Consider the following 16,803-nt stretch of genomic DNA (forward strand, 5'->3'; position numbering starts at 1 on the left):
GTACAGGAATGAGGTTCTCAGGCCTGGCAGCCTACGGTGCCGATGGTGTCACTGAAGGCTGCGTGCTCCAGCTAGACATCAGGGGACTAGGTAGGACAAGCTGGCCTCAGAGAGGTTGCATTTGCTCCTGCGTGTCCACATCATGACTGCCAATAAGATTCTTACCTTGTTTTTTTTTTTTTTTTATTGGCAATTAAATCCTCTCTTTACAATGGTATGCCAAGCTGTAAAGTATCTTTTTATTTATAAATGGTATCCTTCTGAAGTCCCTGACTACATTTTGAAGGAAAATATTTGAGGATGTTGACTCTGCCAAGTTTTGGTGGGGCTAAAATGCTTTTTAAAAGCAATTCTATCAATTTGTCTCATTTAAAAGTCCAAACCATCATAATACATTTCTTTTCCCAGTCAAAAAGGGTAGACTTTAGCATTTTAGCAAACGATGCTCTTCTCGTCTTATCCTTGAAACCCAATTTTGTACCTCTCTCTTCCTTAACCGACTTTAACACTGAATTGATTTTTTTCCTTGTGGTCATTTTTAATCTTTGGTCTTAATTGGTAAATTAGTTTGGTTGCCATTCAGACTTTTCTTCTCAAATCCAAAATATAGTTCATTTGATAAGTTTTATTTGATTACTTAATTTTACTGTGAGTAGCTTTTCCTGGAACTGAGTTATATAGCCCTGAATGTATATTTGTATTTCTCGATATCCGAATCATATATCCATCCACCCATCCACTCCTGCACCCATATGACAACTCATCTGGACCACAGAGAACAGGCGCCATATGGCAACTTTGTGTAATTTACTTTAGATTTTTCTGAAGCACAGGTGTACCACTATAGAGATAAAGGATTTAACTGTTTACATCAACGTTTAAAACACATTATTCCAGAGGTTCGTTATATTTTTTGGCCAAACTGAGTTGTTTAAAGCAGAGTTCACATCTACCACTGTATTTCTTGATATTGACATATTTTACTAAGATTGCTTAAATGTCACTTTTGTCAGTTAAGCTTATTATTATTATTTGGTCTCCGTGGACTAATTTCCACTTTCACTTAATACCATTCTTTTTTTTGGATTATTTTCCAAGTATATCTGAATAATTTTTGATGGAATTCTTTATTTAATGTCTATCCCAGTACCAAATTATAAACCCCACTAGAGTGAAGACAATTTCCATCTCATTTATTTTATACTCCCAGCACCTGGCATGGTGCTTGGTATACGGTAAGTTCTCAGTAAAGATTTGTTGCATTGTTGAGTGGGTGAGATTGAAGTCATTTTTATAGGTGGCATATTATTATTTTTAGTTTGTTTTAATTAATTAATTTATTTTGAGAGAGAGAGAGAGAATGAGAGTGGGGCAAGGGCAGACAGGAAGAAAGAGAGAGAGAAGCCCAAGCAGGCTCCACACAGTCAATGCGGGGCCTGATACGGGGCTCAAACTCGTGAACTGTGAGATCATAACCCGAGCTGTAATCAAGAATCATACATGTAACCAACTGAGCCCAGGTGGCATATCATTTTAAAAGGAAGAAGAAGGAGGAGGAGGAGGAGGAGGAAGAGGAGAAGGAATTGGGGGAGGAGGAGTTAGAAGCGGGAGGGGGAGGAGAGGGAGAAGGAGCACAGCAGCAGATATGTGCATGTGTCATTTCTACAGTTTTCTTCTGTTTGGTGTGTTTGGGTAATTATGAAATTGCTTTACCCTTAGGGCTACAGATTGAGAAAATTCAGATGTGCAAAGTGCTCTGCAAATGTTTCACTCCAATTTGGAAAGGTTATCAGAACGGGTTGCAGCAGTAATTTAAAATGAGACGGAGTTCTGTGGGTCAATACTGGTAGAGTAACTTTTGAGCACTTGATTGAAGAAAGAAAAGGCATCATTCAACACAGGTGTTGAAGGCCTACCATGCATAATGCAGGCTACTTGGCTTTACAATGTATATCAACAAGCCCCTGCTTCAAACTGACTATAATCTGATTGAGAAGTTATAGGAATGTTAACTGTAGGAAAAGCTAACTAGAAAAGAAAAAATAATTGATGAGTACAAGGGCAAATGATTGCTATTTCAGGCATTCGGAGAAGGACTACCAAAAGAAGTCTGCATAGAAACAGCCTGGTGGGTCTAGGCCATTTAGATTAGAAGAAAAAGGGAGACAAGTAATCTAAATGAAAAAAAAAAAAAAGTTATGTGGGCAAAGACGCAATGGAAGGGACAGCCAAATGGAAGGGATAGTCACTGCGTTCAGGACAACGAGTAGAACAATTTGGCTCAAGTAAAGCGTTCACCCAAAGAGAAGCAGAGAGATGGGTATTAAGGTAGATCGAGCCATAAAGTGAAACTATAAGTAAGAGGCTGAGGAGGACTGTATCATCTGTCAGTTTCCCTGAAGCCACTGACAGGTGGCATAATGATAGCAACATAAAATATTCAATGATGATAATATCTTAATACCTCACAGCATTTTGTTTCAGAGTAATTTCATCTATTATTCACAAAAGAAATTTTTTTCTCGTTTTGCAGAGATGTCACTGCATATCAATAAATGTAAATGAGCTAGCTGTTTAATAGCAGAGCTATGATTCAAATCTACATCTTCTGCCCTGGCATGTTACAAGAGTAAGCAGGAGTTGTCAGAGTGAGGAAAGAGAGGCCAGGGGAGTTGTTCCCTGTGTTATGCAGACCGGAAAGGATAAGAACCGCATGAATTCGTGTGGGTTACCCCAATGGATGGATGGGCCATTTACGGTCCTCATCACTTGCGGAAAGCTGCTTTTCTTGTAGGCAAGTACGAACTTCTAATCAGAGCTAACAGACATTTAAACACGAAGCTGATCGCGCATCTATTACAGGTGTTAAGATGGCAGAGTGAAACTCTTTTCCCCATCACTTCATTTTGCCAAAGAACATTCCTGCTGCCTTTAATCTGTAGGCGCTTAAAAATCAAATCATACTGTAACTATTGGGTTATAACTCCAGAACACTTTCTGGTCATCTGGTTTTTCTTTTTTCTTTTTTCAATTTTTTTTTTAATCTTTATTTATTTTTGAGAGAGAGAGACAGAGCGCAAGCGGGGGAGGAACAGACAGAGAGGGAGACACGGAATCTGAAGCAGGCTCCAGGCTCTGAGCTGTCAGCACAGAGTCGGACCAGACGCGGGGCTGGAACCCACAAACCGCGAGATCATCACCTGAGCTGAAGTCAGGCTTAACCCACTTCACCACCCAGGCGCCCACCCCCACCCCCACATCTGTTTCTAAGAATCAAATGATTAATTTAGGGATTCGTCACTCTCTGTCCATTGATTATGTTTTTTAAGGTGCTTTCAACCCAGTTTTCTTGCACCTCCTTATAAAATTCTCATTACCATTTATTTTATTCAAATCCAGTAATCCTTACTTCAGCCGTGAATAACTGACTCCTACTCCACATACTGTACACAGTGTTAGCATAATAGCTTTAAAGTGCTTCAGAGATTTTACACAAAAGTCTTTTGAAATTATGCTCAAACTGAAGAATGTATCTTTTTTCTTCCTATCAGTTTATCTTTTTCTCTCAGAAGAATTTTTTATGAAAAGGTTCCCAAAATGAAATGCTTCTCTCCCCTTCCTAAGAGAATGTGATCTACCCTAAACACAAGAAAACAGTGAAAGCAATACAAAACCTCAAAGATAGCAACTCACTGATGTCTATTTTTTTTTTTTTAATGTTTATTTTTGAGAGAGGGAGAGTGTGAGCAGGGGAGCGGCAGAGAGAGAGGGAGACTCAGAATCTGAAGCAGGCTCCAGGCTCTGAGCTGTCAGCACAGAGCCTGACTCTGGGCTTGAACCCAGTAGTGGTGAGATTGTGACCTGAGCTGAAGTCGGAAGCTAAACCGACTGAGCCATCCAGCCACTCCATTAAGTTCTACTTGTTAAATCAGAACACTTGACAAAGAAGCAATGTATACCCTGTGGGAGAAATTGCCATTGGTCTCAAGCAAAACTGATACCCAACATTTTGATGAGTAGAAAAAGTCTAAGTCAGTTTTATATGGAGCGAAATCCCAGTCTTCTTCCTCTTCTTTTTTTTTTTTTTTTTTTTTTTTTACTGTTTTAACTCTTTGTCAATTCTTAAAAAAAAACTTGTAAGTATCATCTGTGCTATTTAGTAATTGGTCTCTGTCAAGAAAATTGCTTGTTTGGGTGCTCCTTTCACCAGGTGAAATAGAAAAAAAAAATTGTTTTAATTCCATAAAAAAAAAAACTAAGTGTTCATATTGTGTATACTTTTAGGAATTAATAGGATTGGGGTGCCTGGGTGGCTCAGTCGGTTGTGCGTCCGACTTTGGCTCAGGTCATGATCTCGCACTCCGTGAGTTCGAGCCCCGCGTTGGGCTCTGTGCTGACAGCTCAGAGCCTGGAGCCTGCTTCGGATTCTGTGTCTTCCTCTCTCTGACCCTCCCCTGTTCATGCTCTCTATCTCTGTCTCAAAAATAAATAAACATTAAAACATTTTTAAAAGAAGGAATTAACAGGATCATGGTAGGACATGCAACATGACCTACAGAGATCTTGCATTCCTTGCAGGTACCACAGGGAAATTATCTGGTGAGAACCCACATCCAATCCAAGGGAATGAATTCTTACTGGTTTTATACAGAAGACTCTAAGACTAAGATTTTTGTCTGGCAAAAAAAAAAAAAAAAGTGCTGCTTAAAAATAAAAGTTTCAAAAACACTGGTCTTGACTTTATTATTATTTTTTCCTTTTTCCAATCAAATGTGAGCCATTCTTTAATGCCCAGGTCACATTTTGTCTTAAACAAGTCCTTCTCTGACCATTCTAGAAAATCATTCTTGTCGAATGTACTTCGTGTTCAACTCTCTTAGTTTTACTCAATGACACCATGTCTTGTATTTTTATTCAGTCACCCACATGTCTTACTTTGTCAACTGGCTTATAAGCACTTGGCACATCAAGAGCATATTTTGTTTTACTTTGTACACTTCTTGCCACAGAGTACTAAGGACAGCTCCTCTTTTCTAGAAATTAGGCAACTAGGAAAGAGGGGGCAACTCTCTGTTGCCCCCTGCCATCCATGGTTGTGACAGAAACTTCACTGTGCCTTCTGATAACTTCTCTCTGTGGCCACAGAGGAGGGCCCACCACAGTTAAAAATGGCAGGGTAAGAGACTGTGGTGTGGCCGTCGCACCCAGAAGGCATGCCTCTCTGGGCTATTAGGGTGGAGGCAGGGGTTGGAGAGTCATGTGCTCCATCTATAGGACAGCACAGATGTGTGTGTATGTGGGGAGAGGCAAGGATCTCAGAAAGCCACACTCAGATATGCTGCATAAATATTACGTAGACCAATGGCAACTATAGTTAATGGCTCTTTCATATGTTATCACCCATTCTGTCACACCTATACCACTTCCTGTCATTTCTGAATCAAGAAATTACCTTGATAAAAAAAGATAATGTGTCCCTTGCTCCTCCTCTCTTTCCTATAGTCAGTAAATAATACACTCTTGTTTCCTGGCCTCTTTTAGGCACACAGGTATGGAGTTTCACAAAGGAAGTACAGGATGCTAAACCAGAAGATACGGGTTTGACTCCAGTTCATCACTACCTAATTGAGTGACCTGGGGCAAGGTAATTTAGCAACAGATACTCTTCATATGAAAAGGGGGTGGGGCTCATGATATTTACTTTTAAGTTTCATTCATTTTTTTAAAAAATAAATGAATATGCACTTGCCTAACACAGTGTCTGACTCGTGGTAGGTATTCAATAAATGCAATTTGAGTTTGAATTTCAAACTATAGATTCTTCCACTTATTGTTTTTGATCCCTTACATGCACAATCACACTATTCTCATTTAAATCTACATCCTTTTGGGGCGCCTGGGTGGCGCAGTCGGTTAAGCGTCCGACTTCAGCCAGGTCACGATCTCGCGGTCCGGGAGTTCGAGCCCCGGGTCAGGCTCTGGGCTGATGGCTCAGAGCCTGGAGCCTGTTTCCGATTCTGTGTCTCCCTCTCTCTCTGCCCCTCCCCCATTCATGCTCTGTCTCTCTCTGTCCCAAAAATAAATAAACATTGAAAAAAAAATTAAAAAAAAAATAAATCTACATCCTTTTTAAGAAGCATGATTTTGGATTGCTTTCAATTATTTCTTTTAAAACCCAAATCTACTAGACCAGTTTACTATAGACCCTGCTATACATTAGAATCTCCTGGAGAATAGTTAATAACTAACACTGCCTGGGCTCCACATCCAGATCAACTGAATCTGTAACTGAAGATAATCACAAGATTTGCATCCAACAATAAATGAAAAAGCAAGGGGGAAAAGAATGGCTAACATTCATTAAAACCAAACCCAAATAAAACACCTTATGAATTATTGCACATAGTATGTAAGAGCGCAAGAGGGCTCTAAAACCACTTACCTTTGTTATTGTACACATCTAAGTAATTTGGTGCTGAAAAAATTGTAATTAGAGAAGGGAAGCCTGTCGTTTGGCTTTTCCTGTACATGCGATACCTAAAAACAACAAATATATTTTAAAACAAGGCTATTATGAAAAAAATGGTATCAAATTATAGCCTTAGAAAAAGAAAACTAAAGTTATGTTTTATCACTCCAAGAGAACTCAATTACATAACATTAAACAAAATTTTCTCTCTAAAGTCTGTTTTACGCAGACATTAATTCATCTCAAGGTTGACAATGAAACATGTACAGTTTCTGAGTAGGCCTTTCCTGAGTTTAACGGACTTAGGGGAAGAGTGGAATTCAATGAAAAATCATAATTATTTCCATGCGTTCAACAGAGATGACAAAGGTTACCTTTCACACGAAGATATCCTGCACCTACCATGTTTTTGAGAAGTTTGCCTATATTTTTGACATAAGACTAAATAAGCAGAGCAATATATAAATCTTTACCACTAAAAACCAGGCTGATTATTCTAGTTATCCATATAATATTCTGTGCAATACCTATGCAATATTCTGTTATGGTCTTGACTAAGTGATTTGCTTTTCAAAGAATGGTTAAATCTATGGGTTTTACATATTGAAAGTTGTTTCTATTTTAGAACTCTCTTTATTACCAATCTCTTTTGAGATCTGCAGGTCAAAGATAATTGTCTCAGCAGGGTAATATTTAATCAATCAATAATGAAACAGAACATCTGCAAGATCTTTGGAAATAAACCAACAATCCAGTTACTTTTCTTCTACTTAGACAAAAATAGGATTTTAGTCCTCAAATAATCAAAAACATTACAGGAAATTCTGGCTCTTTTCCATTGAGGTGAAAGCACATGTCACGACTTCTACGTAACAGATTTTAGTAATATCAGTTTAGAAAAATTCTTATAAAGCGCAAAACAAAATGTTATCACTCCTCGGGTATTCTGAGCCAGTTATTTATGGCAGAATAACCATGCCTACTCTAACTGGGTTCTAAAGGTGCCTCAAATAGTACCTTTAGATAGATAAATAACCACCTTAAAAATTATAATTTTAAAAATATTTTGATACAACTTTTCCTAGAAGAAAATATCTTCTTAAAAGTCTTCTGAAATGTTCTAGAAGTATTTATTCTGCATATCCAACTGAACTTTGCTGGAGGAAAAAAAAGTCAGAATGTGAAAGATAACAACACCCTCAATCTTAGTACTTTGACGTTATAAATCATGACTGGCTAGGCCTACTTGATAACAAATAAAAACAAAGAAACTAAATGACATAATCGCAATTTACCCCCAATAAATCAATCAAGTGCCCATTCTGAACAAATATACTAATTGATTTTAACTGATGCATTATTTTAAAATATTTTCAAATAAGCAGATGATTTCCGGTCTGTAGTGGGATTAATATAAAGCTGCCTAAAATACTCAGTTGGGATAGTCAGCCAAAAGAGCATGGTGACATCACTGCCTTGAAAAGTTAAAAAAAGAAAAAAAAAAAAAAGAACTTATTTGAGGACCCCATTGGTTAGGCATATCATTAGGTTATGTCAAAGGTCAAGTATGACATGATAGTACTGGATCCAATACTAAGCTGTTGGGTCAGTTCATCCCTGTTGATTATTGCTTGAAAAAAGCTAACTTTGAAAGGAGCCTGGGATCTGCCTTGATGGGGGATCATCGGACATGGGCTTACTTCAGGATGTGGGCATCTCTACTCCTGATTTCTGCACACAGATTATAATACTAAGCGGTCCTCTCTTCCAAAGAATTCAGAATATGAAGGAATGAGTTTAAGCATTTGAAGGCAAACAACACCTTTCAGTGGAACCTACTGAGAAGGGTACTGGACATCAAATGCTTTTCATTAGACCTTTTGCTCCCGCGTGCAGATTCAATGCACTATCAAACTGAGTATCTGATGTTTCTTACTTTTCTAAGCCCTTATCATTGGTCTACCAATTATACTAATAATTATATGAAACCTGGACCCTCAATTTTAAAATTCACTATTATAAAATCATGTTATACATTTATTAGTTAGAATATAGGACTTTCTCCCTCATTTAAATGTCTCCGCTTTTGTCCTTTAAAACTTCACAAGGGTCAGGAATGATATTCTTTAAACAAGAGTACACTGTGCAATATCTGTTAAATATTTACGTGTAATTCTCATTCACACTGCCAACCAAGACTGAAAAGTTGCTGGTAATTTACTCACTGACTGGACCGTGGGAAGAGCAGGAATGGAAGGAAATCAGAGGGACCCTTACAAGGGCTTAAGAAAGCCAGCTGAAAATTTTACCTGTTCAGGCTAAAAACGGAGGCGCTTTAAAGAAGACCTTACAACACATTTACAACTCATTCCCCAGGATCCTGCCCTATCTCTGTCATCAGAAGACAATGTTAAGATCTAAGTGCTTCAGGGAGAGAGCCTACCAAAAGGGACCCTCCAAACCTGAACAAAGTGAGGAAGCTGGGACCCAGGAACAACACATAGTTTCCGTAAACCCACAAAACTGCTCACCCTGCATCTTGGGCTTCATGGGCTCGGAGTATAGACAACAGGTTATTGTGCTGTAAGAATTCACATACAGCCGGGTAGCTGCCAGAGACAAAAAGAAAAGAGAAAGAAGCATCTGTTACGAAATCATCAAGTGTAGCACATGTATCTGTAACATCCCAATCTATGTGATTTGATCAAGCGTAATCAGACATACATCATTCATGAAACAAGCCTCTTGGCTCTCAGGACAGGTCCCCCCCCCCCCCCGCCCCGTGGCAGAAAAACACCTGCAGCTGTACTTTTTTACATAATCAGAAAGGACTGGAGATGTGCGAACAGGACAAAGAATGCAGGCCATTATATAACAACACTAGAAAAATGCCCACTCATAGAGAAAACCAGTATCAAGTCTACGTTTAAACACAGGTGAACAGGAGCATCAAGATAACATGAGACTAGAATTTAAAACATAAACCTCCATGTTCTCAAATACAGCACCATTTGTATTTGGATGCACGTGCGTGCCTGAGTACTCTACAGAGAGACGGAGTGAGGGAGTAGGAGAGACTAAGTCTTCTGGAAACCGAGCTATCAACTTACTTATGAGTACATTAATTGATATATCCTTCAAAACCTAAACACGATTAAGGAATTCACAGGTTTTAAACTGTGTACTTTAAATACGATCAACAGAACCATATCTTAAGACTTATTCTTTATATTGACTTAATAAAAGCATTAAATATATAATCAAGATGATTTTGTCTGTTAAGGAAATCTCTAAACCAAAGATGAGAACATTATTAAAAATGCAATGCAAATTACAAACTAAACCTGTAAAACTCTTTGCAATCACTTTGTCTCCAAGAATTTTTAATGAGATAAATGAATGTCATAAAAATGAATAAATTTTAGAAATTTCAAATAAAGAGACAGCAAACCAATGCTCATTTTAATATAAACAAACTGTGGATGCCCACTAGAACTTAAACTACACGTACTGTAAGAAACAATTCAGCAATTATAAAGGTAGCACTTTGAAGAGATACTAAATAGTACATGTCACTCAAATAATTTACTATAAAGAGAAGATGCAAATGGTTTCTATATTAAAGATTTTGTAAGAATTCCCTGCTCAAAAAGAAAAGAAATACCATTAATCTGGCATACCACTGAAGAGATGCTGATTATTAAAAGGATTCAGTTCTTTGCAAAACTGGGATCTGAAATCAAAAATAGTCATGAGGCGCCTGGGTGGCTTAGTCAGTTAAGTGTCTGACATCGGCTTAGGTCATGATCTCTTGGTCCATGAGTTTGAGCCCTGCGTTGGGCTCTGTGCTGACAGCTCAGAGCCTGGAGCTGCTTCAGATTCTGTGTCTCCCTCCCTCTCTGCCCCTCCCCTGTTCGTGCTCTGTGTCTCTTTCTCTCAAAAATAAAAAAAATAATAACAAACAAAACATTAAAAAAATAAAAAAATAGTCTGTGCATGTGCACACATTTATGTGCATTTGTGAGCATATGTATGTGTGTTCTAGAATATTTTAGCAATTTGTTAAGGAGAGAAAAAGACAACTTCCTAGCTGTCCCAGGTCAGCTCAGTAAATGAATGTAAATGTAGCCATGGGTTACATGGTAACCTACAAACTGGAGAAGATGGCCCAGAGTGTCCACAGGGAAATGTGTCTGTATCATATCTAGGTCGAGTTGACCAACATGTGTCTCCAAAGACTTTTGTTCTATCTTAGGAGAAGGTAAGTATACGACCTTTCCAGATCAGTGTGTGTCAACAAAAGAAACCCTAACTGCTGAGACATTGCTGGGTCTTTAAAGAATAGCACATATGTTTGTACATATTTAGCCATAAAGTGCCCAGCCAAGGGAAGACAGAGTAGAGTGGCACTCAATAAATGTTCCTTCCCTATCTCTTTCAGCCATTTTTTTTCTTGTGCCCTTGAAATATTTCTTTAGAAATATAGTTTATTGCCTTGTTGTACCACTGTAAGACAGAGGGTGTTTGTCTAGGTCTGTCATGTTTTGTCCTTGGACAAATGGCTTGGCAGCACTTTTTAAATTTATTTTTTCCTTTTGTTAGAACCCACACTAGTCCTATGAAAGCATCATTTTAATATATTTTCTTCATGCTAAGTTTTATACACTTATGTGTTTAAGTTTTCCCCCATGGAAATAGATATCTGATTTTTAACAGTAATCTGAAGAAAACAAAATTAACCTTGCAGCAATCTGCTAGGTTAATAGCATTAACTGAGGAACACTTGTATTATTACTTGGAAGGAACTCATTTTGAAGAAAATCTCTGGAAGTTTAAAGGCATATATAATCAAATATTCAAACTCTCAAAGAATTACAAACATTTTTCTAAATAAACTTAGAAAATATTTGGCTATCGAGATTCCCATTATTGGTCAACTGTCTGCCTGGGATACATTAAAGTCTTCAGTGATATTAGGTGGCGAAAAAAACCACAAAACTTCACAATATTTTTGTGCTTTTTAATGGAAAGGATGATAAAAAAAAAAAGCATTCCAGCTAAGAAGAACTAAAGAAGATATATGTTAAGAATGGTAATGTCAAAGATTCACTGGTGACGTGTTCCATTTGTTGGATGCAACAATCCGTAATCCCTGTGTAAGGCACCAGGAGAGGTGCTACGGTAAGTGTAAGGTGTGGTTTCTGTCTAGAGGGTATTTATTATCTAGGCAGGAAAGTAAAGCATGCATTGATATTATGAAACAAGAAAGCAAGCACAGGGGGCTGGGGAGATTTTTTTTCAAAAATATCTATCTCATGTTAGATCTTTTGGGGTTTTGTTTGCATTAATGAGGTGATGCTTCTGTGTTTTGTGCCCAACAAAAAGAGCCCCTTCTGCCCTAGGCTGGTCAGCCCAAGCAAGGGCCCATGCCTCGTTTTTAGCAGGGGGCCGGCTGCATCTCAGTCCCACTCACAGCCCTCCAGGGGGCACCCTTGTCAGGCAACGCTTGTATGGTTTCATCAAACCCAGTGTCCTGGACATGTCTTGAAATAAGACTCAATCCAATGATCTGGGAAGGGTAGTGATTCTTTCAGCTTTGTGATATCCATTTACCGGCATGCACTGCTGTGTTTGGGGAAGAAGTTGCACTCTCTGAAAATGCTTTTTTTTTTTTTCCCCCACTTGGAACATGATTATTCCTTAAGCACTAGAGAATACATTTCTCTGAGTAGAAAAGGAGGTGGAAATTTCCATGGAATAGTGGGAATCCTTAGGTCTGGGTTTTTATTCCAATTTCTTGTGTAGACTCTGGAAAATTGCTGAACCTCTTTGAGCCTGAATTACCTCATTTGTAAAAATGCAGACGGTAGCATTTATACCACAAACTTAAGATAAAGACTAAATGAGTTAGCAATATATGTAAATTCCCTAGTCCAGGGCCTGGACTGAGAGTGGTAGACACGTAACAACTCTTAATTTTCTCTCCACCACCATGGTGTGGAAGACAGAATGCAGCATGGAATGGTGAGTCAGCAACCCTCGATTCTAATGGTAGCTGTTGTGAAAAAGCAAGCTACAGGCCTAAAACGGCATTGCTTAGGCCAAGTCACCAAATTGGGGCTTAATACCTAACCTAAGGGAAGTTTCAACCTCCCCCAAAAGTGTAAATCTTAACTGGTCAGTCAGGAATTTTCCGAGGGGCACCAGTGAGGTAATCTGTCGCATGGGCCCTCTGCCTCCACCAAAAGACGGTGAGGTAATGGTCATAAGATCCCCTGCCCCTCCCGGAAGGGAGAGTGACTGGCCTGAAACAAGACTTTCTTTTCTTTTGCTAATAACTCCTTGCCCCGCCCTCCTTCCTATAAAAACCTTCCATTTTTTGTACAGCCCCTCAGAACCCCTCTACTTGCTAGGAGGGGTGCTGCCTGATTCATGAATCGTTTCAGAAAGCCAATTAGATCTTGAAATTTAATCCATTGAATTTTTTCTTTTACAGTGTTAAATTTATTAGTTGTGACTTGTGTCAATTCTTAAAAGCAATGACGTCTGGGGAATACCGGATAGGAAAGGGGTTAGAAAGGGAGAGGGGCAGACACAGACTGAGCAGGAGCAAAGGTAAAGAAGGTAGAAAAGACAAACATGTGAGAAACGGTAGAAAAGCTGTTTTGCCATTAGAGAGAATAGCCATTATTAGACTCAGTCTGTTTATTCTCTTATTTTTGTTCCTTCCTATATTAAGCTATATTTTAGATCTTGAGTTAAACCTTCTGCATTTATCTCTTTAAGATATAGACAGAGGACATTATTATTATTTATTAAATATTTATTTATTTTGAGAGAGAGAGAGAGAGAACACGAGTGGGGGAGGTGCAGAGAGAGAGAGAATCCCAAGCAGGCTCTGCACTCTCTGCAGAGCCCGATGCGGGGCTCAAACCCATGAACCCGTGAAATCATGACCCGAGCCCAACTCAAAAGTCGACACTTAATCGACTGAGCCACCCAGGCGCCCCTACCAGTGGATATTATCAAAAGGCTTTTTTATGCTTTTATGTCTTCATTTATACTTTCCTTAAGTATTTTTAACTTCTGGAAAAGCCCACTCTTCTGCCAAGCCCTCACTGAATTATCATGGGTGAACCGTCCCCTCAAACCCAGCTCATCCTGAGGTGTGCACAGAACTGCTGCATCTCCCATGGTCCCGGAGCCTATCTGTCTAAGACAGCATTCGTCATGTTGTGGTGTCAATTACATTTAATTCAGTAATAGTAAACACCTTAAGAGACAGATACTATTTTTAAATTTGTCTTTATATCCTAAATTTAAGCAGCAACCTGTCAGCTTCTTGGAGCTCACGTTCACTTGCAGGTGAGAGAGGTAAAGGGTGTCTTTCCCTCGTCAGGTTCAGCAAAACAGAGGCACTCAGCCTGCAACCCTTTGCTAAGGGATTGGGAGAAAGCCTCTCCCTGCCTCCTTGGCATCCTTCCCCTCTCTCAGGCCAGTAGTAAGGGAGAACTCTGCCCAACCGCCAAGTTCCTCCTCTGCTTCTGGGGGGCCCTAGCCCCGGGGTGTCCTGCTGTCCGCATCAGCCGGGATGCTGTCAGGCTTATCTTTCCCCAGGACTTGCCACGTCTTTGTTTTGTTCTGTTTCTTTTCCCCCAGGGTTCTTCAAGTCATCTCATTTGCCCACTAGGTATCAAGTCTGGAAGGCGCTCCCTCTCCCCGCCACAGTTTCCCCAGAGCCTGAGTCCTCACCTGCGCCTGGCTGTGGGCGGCCTCGGGAGCAGTGAGAAGTTTTTATTCAAGGCAAACATTTTATCGAAGCTTAACAGTTATACAGAAAACTGCCCAAATCAGAAGATTACAAACTGATGATCTTCCCATCGTAACTAGCACTCGGGCCGAGGCACAGAACATTACCTGGAACCCAGCCACTCTTCGTATCTCCTTCGAATCACTATTATCTCCTCACCAAGGGTGATTGCCACCCCGGCTCTGAACATTATAGATTAGCTTTCGGTAATGTTCACCTCTTACTTCAATGTTGTCATTAGGATGCACTCTAGTATGTGGCTTCTTCTGCTGGCATCCTTGTGGCACTCACCCCGTCATTATGGGCAGCTTTGGTTAACTCATTCTCATTTGCTGTCTTAGGTGTGGAGATACACTACAATTTATTATTCATTCTATTAAATAGACATTTGGGTGGCTTCCATTTCTTGGCTATTATGAATACTGCTGCTGTGAACAATCTTTGGGGTGCACATGTGTAAACATTTCCAGTGGATATAAAAACAAAAGTAGAATGGTTGAGTTATATGAATATTCAGCTTTAGTGTATCCTGAAGCAGCTAACTGTGATTTGGGATGAGCAGCAAAATGGGACCATTCAGATGGTCATCTTTCTAGATGCATTCTATTTCATCGTATTTTCTTTTCTTCTTTTTAAGTTTATTTATTTTGAGAGAGAAAGAGAGAAAGCGGGGAGGGGCAGAGGGAGAGAGAGAGAATCCCAAGCAGGCTCCACACTGACAGCACAGAGCCCAATTCGGGGCTTGAACTCACAAACCATGAGATCATGACCTGAGCCGAAACCAAGAGTCAGAGGCTTAACACACTGAGCCATCCTGGCACCCCCCTCATATTTTCATAAACACCACTTTCCCTGCATGCAGAGAGCTTTCCCAAATGACTGGTTGGATATACCCTATTTATCCTTTAAAACTCAGGTCTTGTAAAACCTTCATGATGCATTGTCCCTTAAACTCCAATCCACCTCTCTTTGGGCTAGGCCCCCTAACTGTGTGTATGTGTGTGTTGGGGGGGGGCGGTGAGAGAGAGACAGAGAGAGAGAGAGAGAATTCCTACATTTCTCACAGCACTATTCACCTTGCATTTTATTTGTCATAGTTTATAGGTCTCTGACACTCAAAGGCACAGTCCCGCAAAGGCAGGTACTCTAAGTATCTATAGAACCTCACAGAAAGTATATATAATAAGTACTCAAGTAATGTTTGTTAAATAATTGAATGAGCAAATGAATTCTCAAAAGAACACCCATTAAGGAAACTGTATGATTTGGGGAGGGAGTGGGAAGGATGTTGTGAAATTTAGGTGTGATTTCAACAAACTAAAAATGAAAGTCTTGAACTCAGCGTGAGAAGAAGGGATGACAGGGTGATCTACAGCTGGTGAAAATTTTTTTAATTTATTTTTTTTAATGTTTATTTATTTTTGAGAGAGAGAGAAGGGCACATTTTTGAAAGAGAGAGAGTGGGGGAGGGCCAGAGAGAGAGGGAGACACAGAATCCGAAGCAGGCTCCAGGCTCTGAGCTGTCAGCACAGAGGCTGACGCAGGGCTCGAACTCATAAACTGTGAGATCATGACCTGAGCCAAAGTTGGCAGCTTAACCCACTGAGCCACCCAGGCACCCCATGCTGGTGATATTTTTAAGAAAGGGTCAATAAGATGTGATGACTGATTGGTGGTGATTTCAATGCAGAAAGAAAAAGCAGGGATCTTTGTTAGTCTGTATGGCTGTTAATAGAACTGTTAATAGAAACAGCGAAACCAGGAGGAATCTCCCGCGGGGAAGTAAATAATAATACTTTTCAGGCAAGGTGAGTTAAGGTGAGGATGAGACATCCAAGATAAAAATTTCCAGCAGCCACCTAGAAATAGAGAGGTCCAGCTCAGGAAGATAAACAGATGAAGGGGCTAGATCTGGTAATCAAACCACAGAGTTTACAGTTTACGGTGAAGGTAAGAGAACATGTGAGCTTCCGGGGGGGGGGGGGGGAGGGGAAGAATGAAGAAAAAAATGTGGGAATCAGGAGGAAGACCCAAGATGGTCAGCACAAGAGGCAGGGTGCTGCTGGATCAGTTGGAGGAGAATTGGGACATGTGAGAAGGAGGAACCGGACGACTTCCAGGTGGAAGGGGCTGGCAAATGTCAACAGCAAGAAGAGAAGGTGGGCTGTGTGAGGGGAGAAGACAGGCTGCTGATCTGTGATTAAGAGCCCAGCAGTGATTTGAGTGTGCCGCAATTTGCAGCTTCAAAAACACTTTTAAAATGACTGTCAAGATGTTCTTTAAGTTTCAGAGTTTAGAGGAACTTCAGAACGTCTGACCGAACTCACTCATTTCGAAGCAAGCCAGACCTAGAACACAAAGCTTACGTGATTCATCCAAGGCAGGCGTGCACACTGCCAATCCGAGCACCAAATCTGGCTGACAGCTTTGTTTGGTCTACATGAAAATGAAATTTTTACCTCCAACCTGTCAGGATCCTCACGGATTTTTACGGTGTAAATCTGGGTCTGTTAAGGATCACAGG

The 16,803-nt window shown here is 39.9% G+C and overlaps 1 protein-coding gene across 1 annotated transcript in view; it reads right to left on the minus strand.

Moving 5' to 3' along the window:
- PPP3CA (protein phosphatase 3 catalytic subunit alpha) overlaps window positions 1-16,803 on the minus strand; it is a 326,780-nt gene that overhangs the window by 46,449 nt on the left and 263,528 nt on the right. The window contains exons 7-8 of the mRNA XM_047090421.1: window positions 9,001-9,078; window positions 6,443-6,537 (exon numbers count right to left, since the gene is read on the minus strand). Coding sequence (XP_046946377.1) covers window positions 6,443-6,537; window positions 9,001-9,078 — 173 coding nt within the window. The remainder of the gene's footprint in view (window positions 1-6,442; window positions 6,538-9,000; window positions 9,079-16,803) is intronic.

Source organism: Lynx rufus, unplaced genomic scaffold, assembly GCF_022079265.1.
Source record: "Lynx rufus isolate CCGP_SWC_20201006 ecotype Redwood Valley unplaced genomic scaffold, mLynRuf1.p SCAF_3, whole genome shotgun sequence".
In the NCBI taxonomy this organism is placed as follows: domain Eukaryota; kingdom Metazoa; phylum Chordata; class Mammalia; order Carnivora; family Felidae; genus Lynx; species Lynx rufus.